This window comes from Maylandia zebra, linkage group LG9, assembly GCF_041146795.1.
Source record: "Maylandia zebra isolate NMK-2024a linkage group LG9, Mzebra_GT3a, whole genome shotgun sequence".
NCBI classification, from domain to species: Eukaryota; Metazoa; Chordata; class Actinopteri; order Cichliformes; family Cichlidae; genus Maylandia; species Maylandia zebra.
In genome coordinates this window covers 20,169,773-20,184,104 of record NC_135175.1, presented here as the reverse complement: position 1 = coordinate 20,184,104, position 14,332 = coordinate 20,169,773, and the positions used below count along the sequence as shown (strand labels likewise).

Here is a 14,332-nt window from a genome sequence, read left to right as displayed (position 1 = left end):
CTGTCTGGTTTGAGGTTGTCTGCGGTTCTCCTTCTTGTGGCTCCGGAGGTGCCCACAGCTCCCAGTGTCAGTGTGCCAGTCTGGAGGCAGATCTGAGAACAGGCTGCTGCTGCTGCTTGGCTATCAGAGAGGCCAGAGCATTGCCACAGCAACCAAACTCAAAGCTCACTGCTCTCCCACAACTCTTCTATATTGTGAAATATGGTCACTGGAACCTCCACTGGGCAACACTAAGTCTAATTTTCCACCTCACGTTTGTCCATGACATGCTCAAATATTAAACGGCTGTTTCAAAGTAATTGCCCCAGTTATTATTCTTATTAGCGGTTAAATGTGTCTGATTTTGGTTTCTAGGAGACTGATGTTTTTGTCTTTCATTTTTCACAGGCCTATAGTGACGGAGACCAGAGACATTGATCCAATTAAACTATTATGCAAACCGCTGGACATTTTGAATATGTGAATACACAGACAATTATTTTTATAATTCATAGATAGGAAAGAAAAAGATTGTATACTTTTTCACAGATATTTCATACACATTGTACTGTAACTGTACGATAAAAATGTGAAAATATGACTTGAGAGTATGAAATATGCCATTTATTTTTGTTTGCTCTATAGCATGCTACTGAAATTCTACATGGAGTCCAGCAAACAGATGCATTTTGTTGTCGGTAGACTTTTTCTAGGCCTGTGGCATATTCACACTGTCAAGGCAGCACACCTATGTTAGGATAGTGTTTATTAAATGCACTGGTGAAAGATTTTGTGTGGGGTTTTTTTTAAGATACGCAAGTTCTGAAGGGTATCCGTGGAATGCTGTTATATTGATTTGGTGCACTTGTTCTATTTTCTACCCCAGTGTAACACACCTTGTTCTGCTATTTTTATTTAGCGCTTTCTGAATTTCAACCTGGGAGGGGGGAAAAGCACTGAAAGAGGAGTTTTTACCCCCTAAAGCTCGAGGCAGTTTTGTTCAAAAATTTCCCCAGAAATAAGCCAAAATGAAAAGAAACAAAAACAACTTGGCCTCAACGGATGAGGCGCTTGGGAGAATTTTGTAATACAACACGCCTCATTGTCCCCATCATCAGGTTGAACGAGTTCTTATAAACTCCAGGAAAGAATTTTAGTTTTACTCCTTCCAAATCAATCCTTAAACAAAAAAGAAAAAAGGAGAGTACACACATCCTCGTAGTGAGTCATTAAACTCTTATGATACTTAAACGGTCCTAAAAATTCCACCAAATATGAGTCCACAGAAATGAAGGATAACATCCACTATATTCATAGCCGTACTTTGCGTACTTTTTGTGTGCCATGCATGACAACCTTTGAAAAGTTGGGCCAGATGCAGCCTGTTCCTTGTGCAAGGACCTCCAGTGGTGCATAGAGATTAACTCTAAACCTAACGTGTAATAATGAAGTCCTGGTTTAATCCAGTCTTTCCCCCATCTTTTCCCCAGCGTTTAACTTTGCGTCTCTTACGTACATGGAGGTTCTGCACAGAGACGTGACCTTTTACCGCGCTGCCTCTTGTGTTTGCCTGGGCACTTGTTAGTTAAACTGTGGCTGTCTGAGAGTAACACAGACAACGTCAGCTCCAGAGACAGGCGCACCACGGACACAGCCTTCAGTCTGACAGTCTGATCCCTTCACTCAAACCCCACTGAGTTTTGCGGTAAGGTACGCCGAGCAATGCCAGCTTTCGAGTCTGTCCCTCGGGATGTGGTTGCAAACTACTCAGATCTCCAGCCTCATTTCACAACGGCTGATTCCTGTAAAAAGGATGTGTAAGAAGACTAATCACTTCAAAACTCCCATCCTGTAAAACATGGCATGTGAATTAATGCCCTGCGCATTCTAGCACATTGTGTGCTCTTTGGAAAGAGGATGTGGTTTCTCGCAGATCTGTGGAAAAATTTCAGGACATGGCATAATTAACTCACAGTGGTGCCTTGATATAATCTTTATAACACCATAAACAATATTTTCCTAACAGAGAAGGGAAATGTATCGCTTTGTGTATTTCAATTTTCGTATTTCATATTCCATTTTCCCTATGTTGGAAAAACATTCGGGAATGTGACTGCTGTCTGTTCTTGTTCCACTGATCGCAGGCATGTTAGCTCCGTTTATACTATCAATATTTTCTCTTGAGTTCATGTGTCTCCTCCAGGCTTTCATGTTTTGTGACAGCCAAATTTCAAGGCATGAGGAGTTCTGGAAAAAGGCAAGACACTCTGAGAGATGAGGACTTCAATTACTGCCACAGATGTCGCACAAAATAAGCACTCTGATCCTTTCTCCTCTGCTTTTTGTGTTTGCCAATGTCTCTGTACATAAAATTACCCACACCCTCGCGCTGCGTAGTATCATATTTCAGATTGTAGCTATATGATATTATGCTTACCGCAAAGATGATTGTGATTGTCAGTTTTATGCCGCACAATCAGAGAGAGATCAAATTGCTTATCGTTAATACTTCTCTGCAGAATATGAAACCCTCAGCATCTTCTTAAAGTGTGCATATTGTGCAGGCCTTTATACGTCAGGTCCAAAGCAACTGTAAGGGCCACCCAGGCATAGCAACAGCCACCGCTGTACTTACCGTGAGATCCAGACCACCATCAATGGTCAGCAGGCTGACCCATGTCCTAATTTACAACTGAACAGACTGGGAATTATCTTGACGTACAGCACAAATAAATCTATGGTTGGTGGGAGGTACGCTTTGAAGGCATATAGAGTCATTTGTTGTTTGAAATGTCCCAATATCATGAGAATGTGTGACATGGGGAAAACGATGTGTATAGAAAGACTGGGTATGACTTTTTGTGGACAGTGTGTGTGTGCAGGTTGGTTAAACTGTAAGGCCTTTTGGTGTTATGAGAAAGGAAACCAGTGTTTAATTCCTGTTTGTGAAATGTTCTAATTACGTTAAATGCTTTTGAGTTTTCCACAGATAAACGTATTATATACTTTTTGAACTTTCACATGAAGAGGACGAAATCTGCATAAGTAGCTAGTACTTCATTCTACACTGCCGCTACACGTGGTAGGCTATAATTATGGAGAAGCTCCATATTAAACCCTTTTTGTGAGGACTCCTCAGCAGAATCACCCGGGGAGGTTTATGTGGGTCCTTTTTATGGTAACTGTAATTTAAAACATAATCATCAATCTGGATTTTGTTTTCTGTGTTCATTGAAGTGAACTGCCTGTTCTCACAGAACTAATAAAAATCAGCCTCCGCTGTTCTTTAACTGTTTACTACTTTGAGTCTGTCATCAGCATGGAAGTGCTGTCATTTGAAGCCGAGGTAGGAGTTTTGGCCCGTTAAAGCAGGCCCAATTCGCTTTGTTTTCTAAAAATTTAGAGCAATAAACTTTCCTAGCTGCAGTAAAAGAAACAATAAGCAATAAAAGACTGCACCCATCATTGTTTGTAGAGCAGAACATGAGTTCACATGTTGTTGACAGGACTTCTGGTTTCTGCACGCACAGCCAGAAGTGTTTTGCACATTGGTGCACTTTTACTACAATACAAACAATGCTGATCTTTGCTGACAAGAGTGACACCCGGTGTGGTCTTCTGCTGCGTCAAGGTTCGACATGCTGTACATTCAGTGATGCTCTTCTGCAGAACATCTCGAAGCAGTCCGGCCGTTCTCCTCTGGCTTTGGGCATCAACAAAGGCATTTTCCCACATAGAACTGCTGCTTTCTGGGTATTTTCTCCTTTTCACACCATTCTCTGTGTAAACTAGGGTGACCAAACATCCTCTTTTTTTTGCACTTGTTGACTTGTAAAAGCCTATATGACATTTTTTAATTTTACCACTCATTAACCGCACAGAGAAGGCATCGTTTAAATATACAAAACTTTTCTTTAAGCAGACAGTATTATTAAAATTCTTCATGACTGGGCTAAGTGTCCTCTTTTTGGAAATCTAAATATGATCACCCTAGAACCCTAGAGATGATGGCTGCTTAGATATTTGCTTGAACATGGGGATGAACAGGTGTACCCAATGACTGTTAAGTATAACACAGATTTAGGTTAAAATTAGTCAATAAACAAAGCTTTATTTATCTTTTTATTTAATGTACATTGTCTTGAGTATTATGTGGCACATTTCTCCCTGAATATAATAGAACAAATGATTAAAAGGTATGAGTAACATTATCTAAATGTTTATATCATTTTTGATTTAAAAGCTGTTTAGAATGTGTACAGGTTCCAAGGAACAACAAGCAATAAGCAACACAAAAAACCACATCATACACATCGGCATTTTTCTTCGCGTGCTTCTAATCAAAGGAATGGTCATTGGCATCTAATTAAATGGTTGACAGACACTAAACCAGCGTCCCCCAACCTTTTTTGCGCCACGGACCGGTTTATGCCCGACAATATTTTCACGGACCGGCCTTTAAGGTGTCGCGGATAAATACAACAAAATAAAACTAGTACCGGTACTGAAAAAAAGAGAATTTATTCATAACACACCTGAAAAGACCCAGGAAAACCGAGTTAACGATAAAAACGATAACAAAATAACGCTGAAAACCGATAAAAACCCTGAAAACGATACATTTAACACCTGAGCCTCAACTCTCGCGGCCCGGTACTAAACGACTCACGGACCGGTACCGGTCCGAGGCCCGGGGGTTGGGGACCGCTGCACTAAACCACGTCTTCGTTTTTCCAAACTGTCTCGAAATACGCTCAAAACAAGGATGTTACTTCAAAATATCATTCTTTATCATTTCATTTGAATAAATATTGTGTATTTGAGTTAACTTAGCTCAGTTCCTCAAACGTTATTAGCTAAAAAAAAAAAGTTTGAAACGTGATTAGCATCAGAAATGAGACAAAGCGACGTTCAAAATGAAGTTTGAAGGTAAGTCCAGCTGAATTATGTGGTTTGGTCGGTTAATTCGTTTGCTTTTATAAATGCTATTTTAAAAAAAAAGTTTTATACCTCCAGCTTGGCGGTGGGCTATCTGTTATTGCGGGGGAATCACATGTCCTTTGATTGTCAGCATGTCCACGTGTGTACGGAACATCTTAAATCACCCCAGTATTTAATTTTCAGCTATTACCCCAGGCAGCAGAATGAAACCGTTGACCATCCTTAGCCCAACAATGTAAACCAGAAGATATCTATCATTGTTGTGTGGATAGTTGAGGCTGTTAGGTTTGGCCGGGCTCCTGGTGCGTTGAAGGACATACAGCCTGTATTAAACAAGTGCGATGTTGTTTCTAGCTCGGCAGTTTTCCTAACGTTTACAGCTGCTCTGCCGTGGCAGATTATTGGCACCCACGCTCAACAGCTACAAATGATAGCAGAGACATTAGTTTAACGAGCTTTTTCTTTTTCTTCCGGTATTGCGATCTTAATTTTAATGATTAACGACATGGAAGTGACTCATCTCCTTTAGTGTGTCTGAAAAAAAAAAAGATCCCTATCAGGATTTGTAAATGCGTGCACGGGTCCACTGGAACAACATGTATTTAATGCTGTTTAAAAGAAAATCCAGATGGACTAGTGAGGGATTACAAAGTGGATGGATAAACAGAAATCCTGTTGTGATCTCTGGCTGAGCGTGAGGCTTTTTCCGTCAAATCTCCATAAGAATCACAGGCTCTGGAGCCCTGAGAGTACCCCTGTAGACTGCTATGGCTGAATTGTGAAACCTCACTATGTGAGAACAGTAGTCTGAGCTGTCATGTCTATATCTCTCCTTTTCTTTCTCGCAGACAAATTTATGATTCTTCTCCCTGACCGTGATGTGGTCAGTATCCAGATGTTTGGAGATCTTTTCAAAAGCTCTGTCTGTGTGTGTGTGTGTGTGTGTGTGTGTGTGTGTGTGTGTGTGTGTTACACACTGCCAGGCTTTGTGGTGGGTGAGGCTTAGACCTGGATCAGATGAATCATCCAAACTCAGCGTCTGTCTCTGGGTCAAGGAAATCTTTGTGCTAGCTTTAGTGTTATTAGTCTTTCAAATACAGGGTTAAAATCATGGTGTGATGGTGCACAGTGTGCTGGAAATGTTTGGGGTGGACTGAAATAGAATATCGCCTTCTGTTGTGGTAGTTGACAGTAGGTAGCCACCAAAGCTCCCTTAGGCTAAGGAAAATCACCTTCAGTGCCTCGGTTAAATCATACTTGGGTTTCATTTCACTATCATGCTCTCAAACAATCCCTTCTGCTCCTTTCTCTTTTGTGTTTTCATTTACATATAAAGTTGCAGTGAATTTATTGAGCTTGCACATGGTGTTTTTTACTCAAGCTGTGATTTATTACACGTTCTCATGGTGCTTTGTTCTAATTGTCTGCAGGGTACTTTTGCTTTTTTGCGTTTTCTCCCATTAATCCAAACCTTCTGCTTGGGTCGGTGTTTAAAATAACTATTTGGCCAGTGTCAGTATTTTATTTTTCTGGTTGTTTGTTTACTTTTTGGTATGCATTTCCCTTTTTCTTCATTATTCAAGTCCTTTAGGTCTCTGTCACAGTATTTTTTAGCATATTACCACTGCCTTTGGTAAATGTCATCCTGTTTGCAGACAGGCAGATGGCTGACAGATTGGTGCATCGCCACTTGCTACAATAAAAGGTTTCCACGGAGCAATAACCATCTCAGAAAATGTCACGGCATACAAAATTGTGCAATTATAATTCTTTTCAGATACAATGACTCTTGAAGGAATAAAAACAGAAGGGAGTTTGGGGGTCGGACAGGCTGTTTATTATAATTAAAACTTCAATTTTCTTTTTCTTTTTAAATGGAACTCTGTAAGAAGCAGCGAACAAGTCTGAGGATAAAAGAGCTGAGATTGGTTATCTTAATCCAGATGCTTTGCACTCATGTTTCCATGTCCATATGATACTCCACTGCCAATCCCATACGATCAAAACCATCATCTTGACTGAGATGCTAATTGTATTTGTCTTGAAGTCAAGCCATTGTCATGTTTCTGTGTTCCTTTGCTGATGTGAGGAGATAAATATTTAGGATGTCAGCAGGAGAGATTTTGGGATGAACTGTCAGGTCCATAAATAATGTGGCCTTTTGTATAATGAGAAGTGACTGTTTTTGTAAACTCGAGACCTTTTTTTTAATCACTTTGGACACATCTGCAGCCTGATTTATGTCTACACTCAAAAAAACCAACTGTAAACTGCCGTATGAAAGTTGTATTCTTAAACAATATTTGACGGTCCATTTCCCGTGCAGGAGTATTTATTTTGATTTCTGGAAATTACAGCGTTGGAAGTATTACTCACAGAATATTTTTTGTCTTGGCTCCTTCTCTGATGATTTTTGTAACACTTAAGATCCATGTACTGTAGGGAGTAAGTTATCGGTTGAAATGATACTGAACTTTTTATTTATCGGATGTTCATAAATATTAGTAATATGCATGGTAATATTCTGTCAAAACACATTAATTGCCTTTACTTTCATACTGTTCTGAAAAGCCTGTTGTGAGCCAAGAAAAAATTCCAGGTATTATGTTTGTACATTAGATTAGGATCCCTCATGTGAGGAGTCGCACATCTATTCATTTGCATACATCGATATCTGCATTCAAACTGTAAATGTTGGCCAAGCATGAAGACGGAGGACTTACCCCTGATGTAGTTACACTGGAAGCCCTGACACATCCTGACACATTTGCTATTTTCCTCTGTTGCTGCTGTGTTTCCACATTGAAAATACGCTGCAAATGCAAAAGACAGCTTGACAGAATCATAAAATGGGAAGGAGGCGCAGACCTCCTTGTCCCTTACCACTGACGGCCTCTACTAAGTGCTCATATACCCAGTCTCATTGCACCTTCATCTTCAGCTGCACATCTGTCAAGCTCTGTTGCATTGTTACAGTGCAATGTTGACACAACTGTCTACAAAGACTTTGTCTGTCCAGATACTTTCTAAAGTACTTAAAACTGCCTTTGTGGTCTCAGGGATCAGATTTTTGCTGTGATGACATGGATAGACATGCTGACTGACTCAGAAGATAAAAAAACAATATTGGCCGTGCTGTCACAGCTGGTAATCATTTGATTTGGTAATAAGGGCTCTTTTGTAGTGTTCCTGTTATTTTATCAGCTCTCCGTGGAATGATTTCCCATGCAGGAAAAGGGTGGAGCAGGAATAAATGATGCTGCCGGCTGGTCAGATGAGGGTTAGCTGCGTGATTAGCTCTGTTCGTAAATTTGTGAACGCCTGACCACAGGAGGACAGAAAATGTCTGTAATAATGCCAAAAAGCTGCACTACACCTGCTGCCTTCGCTCCCCTTTCTTCGTTCCTTTACTTTCAAGCGAGTAGTGAATGATTTACCTTTTTTTTTTTTTGCTGTTGTTTTGTTTTAAATTATTTCCTTCTTGTGCATCCAGTGCATTCACACTCATTCATCTGCAATTCAGGGTCACTGGCTTGTAGGTAACAGCAGGACAAATGGCAAAGATTAATTGTCACTAAGTGAGTAACATTGGAAGTGTTTGGTTCTTTGCATTCCCGATCATCAAGATGACGCCGTTTCCCCTCATCAAAGGCTTATCCTGCCAAGAGTCTGATGTCAACTTCCCAGCAATGCAGTGCAAAATGAAATTATTCAGGGGTCATGATACGTTAGCTAGGTTTTGCTGAATTGGAACACGATGGACATACTGGAACAGGAACCAGTCACATTTGTTGTGATGAAGTTTGTCATGATTTGCTTTGGATGTTGTTAGTATCAAGATACAAAGAAGATGAATCCCCAGCACGCGGTGAAATTCTGTCTGACTCATAAGTGTTTTTGCTCTGGCGGCACAAAGCGCTTTCCAGTTTCTGGGTTTCAGTTTCATGATTTTGAACAAAGAACGATTTGATGTTCATACCAGCTGTCCCAATGTATTTTTTCATCAAAAGGCAGGCTTAAATCTTGTTTTGATTTGGGGCTTTTTTTAATCTTGGGGGTTATAAATGTAATATTTATTCAAACTAAACAGGTCTGAAACCTCAGTAAGTGATTTGAAACCCCAGGGATAGAAGTGACTTGAAAGAAAATTTTGCCTTAAAAGATTACGCAGCAGGTAGGCTACCTCAAACACTGACTTTGGATTCGTTTTGCAGCCACACAGTGTTTAGCCTCCGATTAAGTAGAGACCATAAAGATTTAAAACTGTAGGTGAAAAAAAAAAAGTACAATGTTGTAAAATTCTGTAACCCACAAGTGTGATCTATACAATATGTACTATACTGTAGGCTTGAGAGCAGATGTAATAGTAAATGATCTCATTGGTGTCGGCACAAGAACGAACAAGAGAATAAAAAGGATTTATTGGGTAAGAGAAAGAACAAATCTGCTTCTTTTTTAATCCAAAGCAACTCTGCACTTACCATTGTACATTTAAAAAAACACACGACTGTATAATAGGCACATCCACCAGTCCTAAGTACCAAGAGGTCTGCCCACTTTATCATTTACAACCTTTAAAAATCACTTAACCACTGCTTGATGATGATCCTCTTCTTTAGATTCTCTCAAGTGGGCATTAACAACTTAAAAGAGAGATTTATCAAATTATTCAGTCCTGAGACTGAACATGAGCCATAAACGATTTTTAATCACAGTTGATGACTCCTGTGTACCGACTATTCTGTTCTCTGTTCTCCTTTCTAATGGTTCCCATTACGGGATCAGCACTCTGAGTCCTCCTTTGTCTCCTGCTTCATGTCATAGGGCAGAAGCTGCCTGTATAATTCCCCGATTGCTTTTGATATTTGGCTTTGGCTCATTTTAAAGAAAGACCGGTGAACGAATAAAAGGAAATCACTGATAACCAAGCAATTTTACTGTTCCTCCATGATGTCAGTGACAAGTTTAGCTCATAGTTGGACTTAAGTTTATGGATATAGCGCACTGAAGTTTAATAGTCTTTCAAGTCAAGGCCAAACAATAAGGGGTTTGGGGCTGATACCAGTTACTCTGATGTATTTCATGCTGAGAGGGGTCTGGGTCTTGCCAACAGTTTTGAGGGAGGAAAAAAAAAAAAAAGACGTGTAGAGAAATAAGAGGGGGTTGGAATCGCTGTTGATGAATGTGTCTTGCCAGGAGCTGTGGTCTTTTTGACTCAGATTAGCTAGTAGATGCTTGGAGTCAAGGTTTGTGAACTGTGCCATCCATCCACAAGAGGGCACAGATGATGTTGCTGGATAGCCTCCTCCCCAAAAGTGTTTCTGCTGATAAGTCTAGTGGGTCGGAAACTCCATCTTAACCTTCAGTCTGGCTCAATTCATAATCTGTTTTTATATGTAGAGATGTTGTGGGTGGTTGGCTGTTGTTCTTTTTTCCTTTTAAATTGAGCTTTAGGAAATTGCAAACTTTTAAACAAATTTCAAGGGTCTAATACATCAAAAACAATTATTATACACAATAGATCATTTAATCGGTTATCAAAAAGGATCACTTGTGCCAAACAAATGTGAATTTTAACAAGGGAAATTATAAAGGACCGTTGGTACTTGCGATTCAGTGGTGTGAATTTGCAAAGACATTTCTTGGCGAGCTCTCAAAAGTTTGACACATCTACAATGTTTGGGGGTTTTTTTGTTGTTTTTTTTCCCTTCCTCAGGACAAGGCTTTGTGCTTCGCTGAACAGCCTATGATGCATTACTATGCAGTGATTATGATGATATCACCTATCCTTTAGTGCTGGATGTCAGATGTTGACACCGAAGACCGCAGGCTGGGCTTGATTTACAGGAGCATGTGGTCTGGGCTGCTGTTTGTCCTTGCAGTTGGTGTGCTATTACAAAGCCTTAGACTCTTTAGATGGGCCCATATGGTGAAGAAAGACATTCAAAGTTGTCTTCCTGTGGCTGGAGTTTGGTTTGGAGTGAAAAGTAGGAGTTATTTGTTCCAGGGAAGTGATTTTTTTTTCTTTTCTAAACTGACTTGACATTTAAAACTGGCCTAACTGATGTCAAATACAATAATCTTTCTAGATGAAATTTGGGCTTGAATTTATAACATCAAACCATATTCTTAGCCATCATGTTTTTCATTAGAGTACATTGTTAAATTCTTTTGTCATCGTCGTGCCTTCTCCGTTCAGTGTTGTCAGTAATCTGAATTCAGTCCATGTTGTACTATTAGCCTCCTTGTCCCCATAAACCTAATTGATACCTAAGGCTAGCAGTGAAGTGTAAACAAACAGGCAGCTGCTGAGACAGCCATGTGTCTTGGATGGAGCAGCCACCCAGCCCATAATGTAGTGCAGTTTGAATTGTTCACTCCCTCTTCTGTGGCTGTCAGGGCAGAACTGAGGCGTGGATACGACCACATAAAAGAAATATTTGTCCAATCTGTCCAAGCAAACTCCCCAATTGAGAACTGAATTTTCCCATCGCTTTGCTCTGTGTCTGTGTGACATGTAATTGAAAGAGGAATAATGCTTTGAACTGAGCAGGAGGCAGCCTTTGAATTGGGGAAAAAACAGAAAAGGAAAAAACAGTTGTGAAGTGTAATGACCACTTACAAACTTTACACCTGTTCTGTGAAATTTCTGGCACATTTATTTAAATATTTTTAATCGGCACAAGCTTCTGTGTGTTTCTAAAGGTGCTTTTCCTTCTTAACAACGCAACTTTGCGTGGATCATACTCATTTAATTGAATTGAATGCACTTCATGAAAGTATCTTAAAGCCTTTGAAAAATAAGCTAGATCCTTATGTTTGGTCAATGATTACCATATGCTAATGTCAAATACATTCTCATTGCACCATAGTTTAAAGCTTGCTCTTTAAACAATCTGTTTCTCAAAATGCTGCGGTCCATAGATCTCTGCAATGTTTAGAAACTGTCAGAGCCTTCAAGTTTCCCAGACGGCTTTGCTACCAGTGTCACAAAGAGCCCGGAAGTCTTTTTCTGGTTGTGACTACGAAAGCGTTTATCTCTCAGTTCATGAGAGGGTGTTGGGTTTGCTGTCAAGAACTTTGATTCGTGTGTGTGTGTGGACTCCAGGAGTTTGCCAGTGTGAAGTGAAAAGAGTTGCCAGGGTGGTGAAAGCATGCTGTTTGCTCATGTCCTGACCTGCCGAATGGCTGAGGACACAGAATGGATTTTTCTTTGGTGGACTTTTCTTCTGACCTAGCCCCTCTGTGTTTGGAGAGACATGGAAACCCCAGCTGAAATGCACAGGCATTTTATTGAATGAGGGGAAGACTTAGGGCTTTCACCAAAGATAGTTTGAATAGGACGTAAGAGACGGGCAGTGAAAGCGGGGGGAGGTTGTTAGGATGAGGTCAGTATAAAGCGAATGATTCATGCTGTCATCATGTTGTTCTTCCACTAATGACTTTGGGTCAGAAAACACATTTTTGGTCAACTATGTGTCTAGAACATGTGGTAGAGTGATAGCAAATCGTGGTCTGCACCATAGTTGTCTGATGCAACTTGGGCGAGTCTGGGATTTGCCCTCTGAGGCAGTATCATAAAACTTCAAAGCCTGGACTTAAGAAATCATCTGGAATTGTTTCTCTACATGCTCTACATGCACTTCTGGAGCTGTGATACTGTGGAGATAGTCACAGAACAGCAGCACTTTTTTTAAAAAATGGAAACGACATGCACTCAGGAATTGCATTCAAGAAACACACCTAAGGGCAACCTCATGGAAAGAGGAAATAGCTTCAGTTCAAGTCATTGCCTCATTTGCCCTTGGTTAAAATGAATTTAACATTTAAAGGAGCAGTCTGCAAATAATTCCTGTGCACCATGAACTTTTCTTCTAAGTAATTGAGTTCACAAAAGTCAGGATCTTATCCTATAATGAGGGTAAAATTGGCGTGGGGGTGGGTGGCATGGATCGCACATGGAACTGATACTTGCTAACAGGTGTAGCACAACCAGGGGTGAAAGGTCAGTGAAGTTTTAAAGGCAGTCCCAGCCTGGAATTGCTTCTGGTAATGCGCTACTTGGACAGAACGAGCAACTGACACAAGTCGGGTTGTTGGTCTTGTAGTATGATCAGGAGTCTCTTTGTGTTGTTGTTTGTGTTCTGATTTTGTCATGTTTATGTTTTATTTCTCCATTTATGGTTAAAATTGTAGTTAAATGCCTTTGAATACATGCAAGGATCACTATTTGATTGATATTTAAGTTAATATTTGTGTTTGGCAATCTGGTTTCCACTTATTTATCACAAACAGTGGAGCTAAAATGAAAAAACGAAACAATATTAAGTAACCCTCAGTCCAAATAACAGCAGCTGCTTCCTGATGTTTAGACAGGACTGACCTATGCATTGTGTTAACACTTAATCATGGGTTTGCCTGGAGTTTGAGGTAACTGGTGGGGGGTAATAACAGCTAGACTACCCACAAAACACATTGTGCAGATTCACAAAGCAAGCCAAGTATCATCAAAGTTCACAAATGCCTGAGACTTGAAACCTTAATGACCACCTCTTCCTTCATTTTTATCTTCCGCCCTCTTAACATTCTTTGCACGATACAGTTCGCTTGACAAGTGCTTGCATTCAGTTCAATATTCAAACTTTGCAAGCAAAGCAAAACAAGTGATCCAGAAACCAGTTTGACACAACATGACATTGCCCCATTGAAATGATTAAGATGTAAGACCAATGAATCCTTTAACAGGTGCTTTGGTCCTGCCTTAGGCAAACCCTGACTTTACTGTAATTGACACTGTTGAGTGTGGTAAAGAAATACATTGTCATTGGATAACAAAGGCTTTTGGAGATACAAATTATAACATTAAAAACCTGTTCCTACTTTTTCACCTTCTGAGAATACACCTATCAATTAAGCCAGTTAGCTAAATTGTAGGTTAATATGCAGCCCTGTAGGTGAGGGGCATGATTGAAGGATTTGGCTCGCAGTGAACTGTGAAAAGACCAAAAACATATTGCCTCTGTCTTTCTTTTTCTTTTCTTGAATTGCACCAGCATTTCTTATTCAAATCAAACCCGTTCATAATAGACTGATTGCAGCTTACAGCCAATCTTGAGTTTTATTGCTAGACAGAGGTTATTATACTCCTTGTGGATCTATTGAGAGCTTTTGAAGGACTCCTCAGGTACTGAAAGGTGTCCATTAGACATTTAATAAGAGGCTGTTGCATTCACAGCAGTTGCCACATTTCAAGAGGGTGCTAGGGAGTAAAGTTTGTCTGACCCCAAACAGTTGCCAGCTGTGTCTCTCATTGTTGTGATAGTGTTACAAGAAACCAACGTTGAGCTAAAATTAGGGTTACACATCAATACGAATTTAAATTCAGTATTTGAATTCTTTGGATTTCTACACA

The 14,332-nt window shown here is 40.1% G+C and overlaps 2 protein-coding genes across 5 annotated transcripts in view; both read left to right on the top strand.

Annotated features, from left to right (window-relative positions):
- Positions 1-1,067, top strand: part of lg9h8orf34 (linkage group 9 C8orf34 homolog) — a 72,148-nt gene extending 71,081 nt beyond the window's left edge. For both annotated transcript variants that reach the window (XM_004546635.3, XM_004546634.3), the window contains one exon: positions 388-1,067. In XM_004546635.3, the coding sequence (XP_004546692.1) occupies positions 388-395 (8 nt within the window). In that variant the 3' untranslated portion in view covers positions 396-1,067. The remainder of the gene's footprint in view (positions 1-387) is intronic.
- Positions 1,068-4,646: 3,579 nt separating this feature from the next.
- Positions 4,647-14,332, top strand: part of sulf1 (sulfatase 1) — an 80,532-nt gene continuing 70,846 nt past the window's right edge. For all 3 annotated transcript variants that reach the window (XM_012917871.4, XM_012917870.4, XM_076888129.1), the window contains exon 1: positions 4,647-4,908. The gene's annotated coding sequence lies outside the window, so the exon portion shown is untranslated. The remainder of the gene's footprint in view (positions 4,909-14,332) is intronic.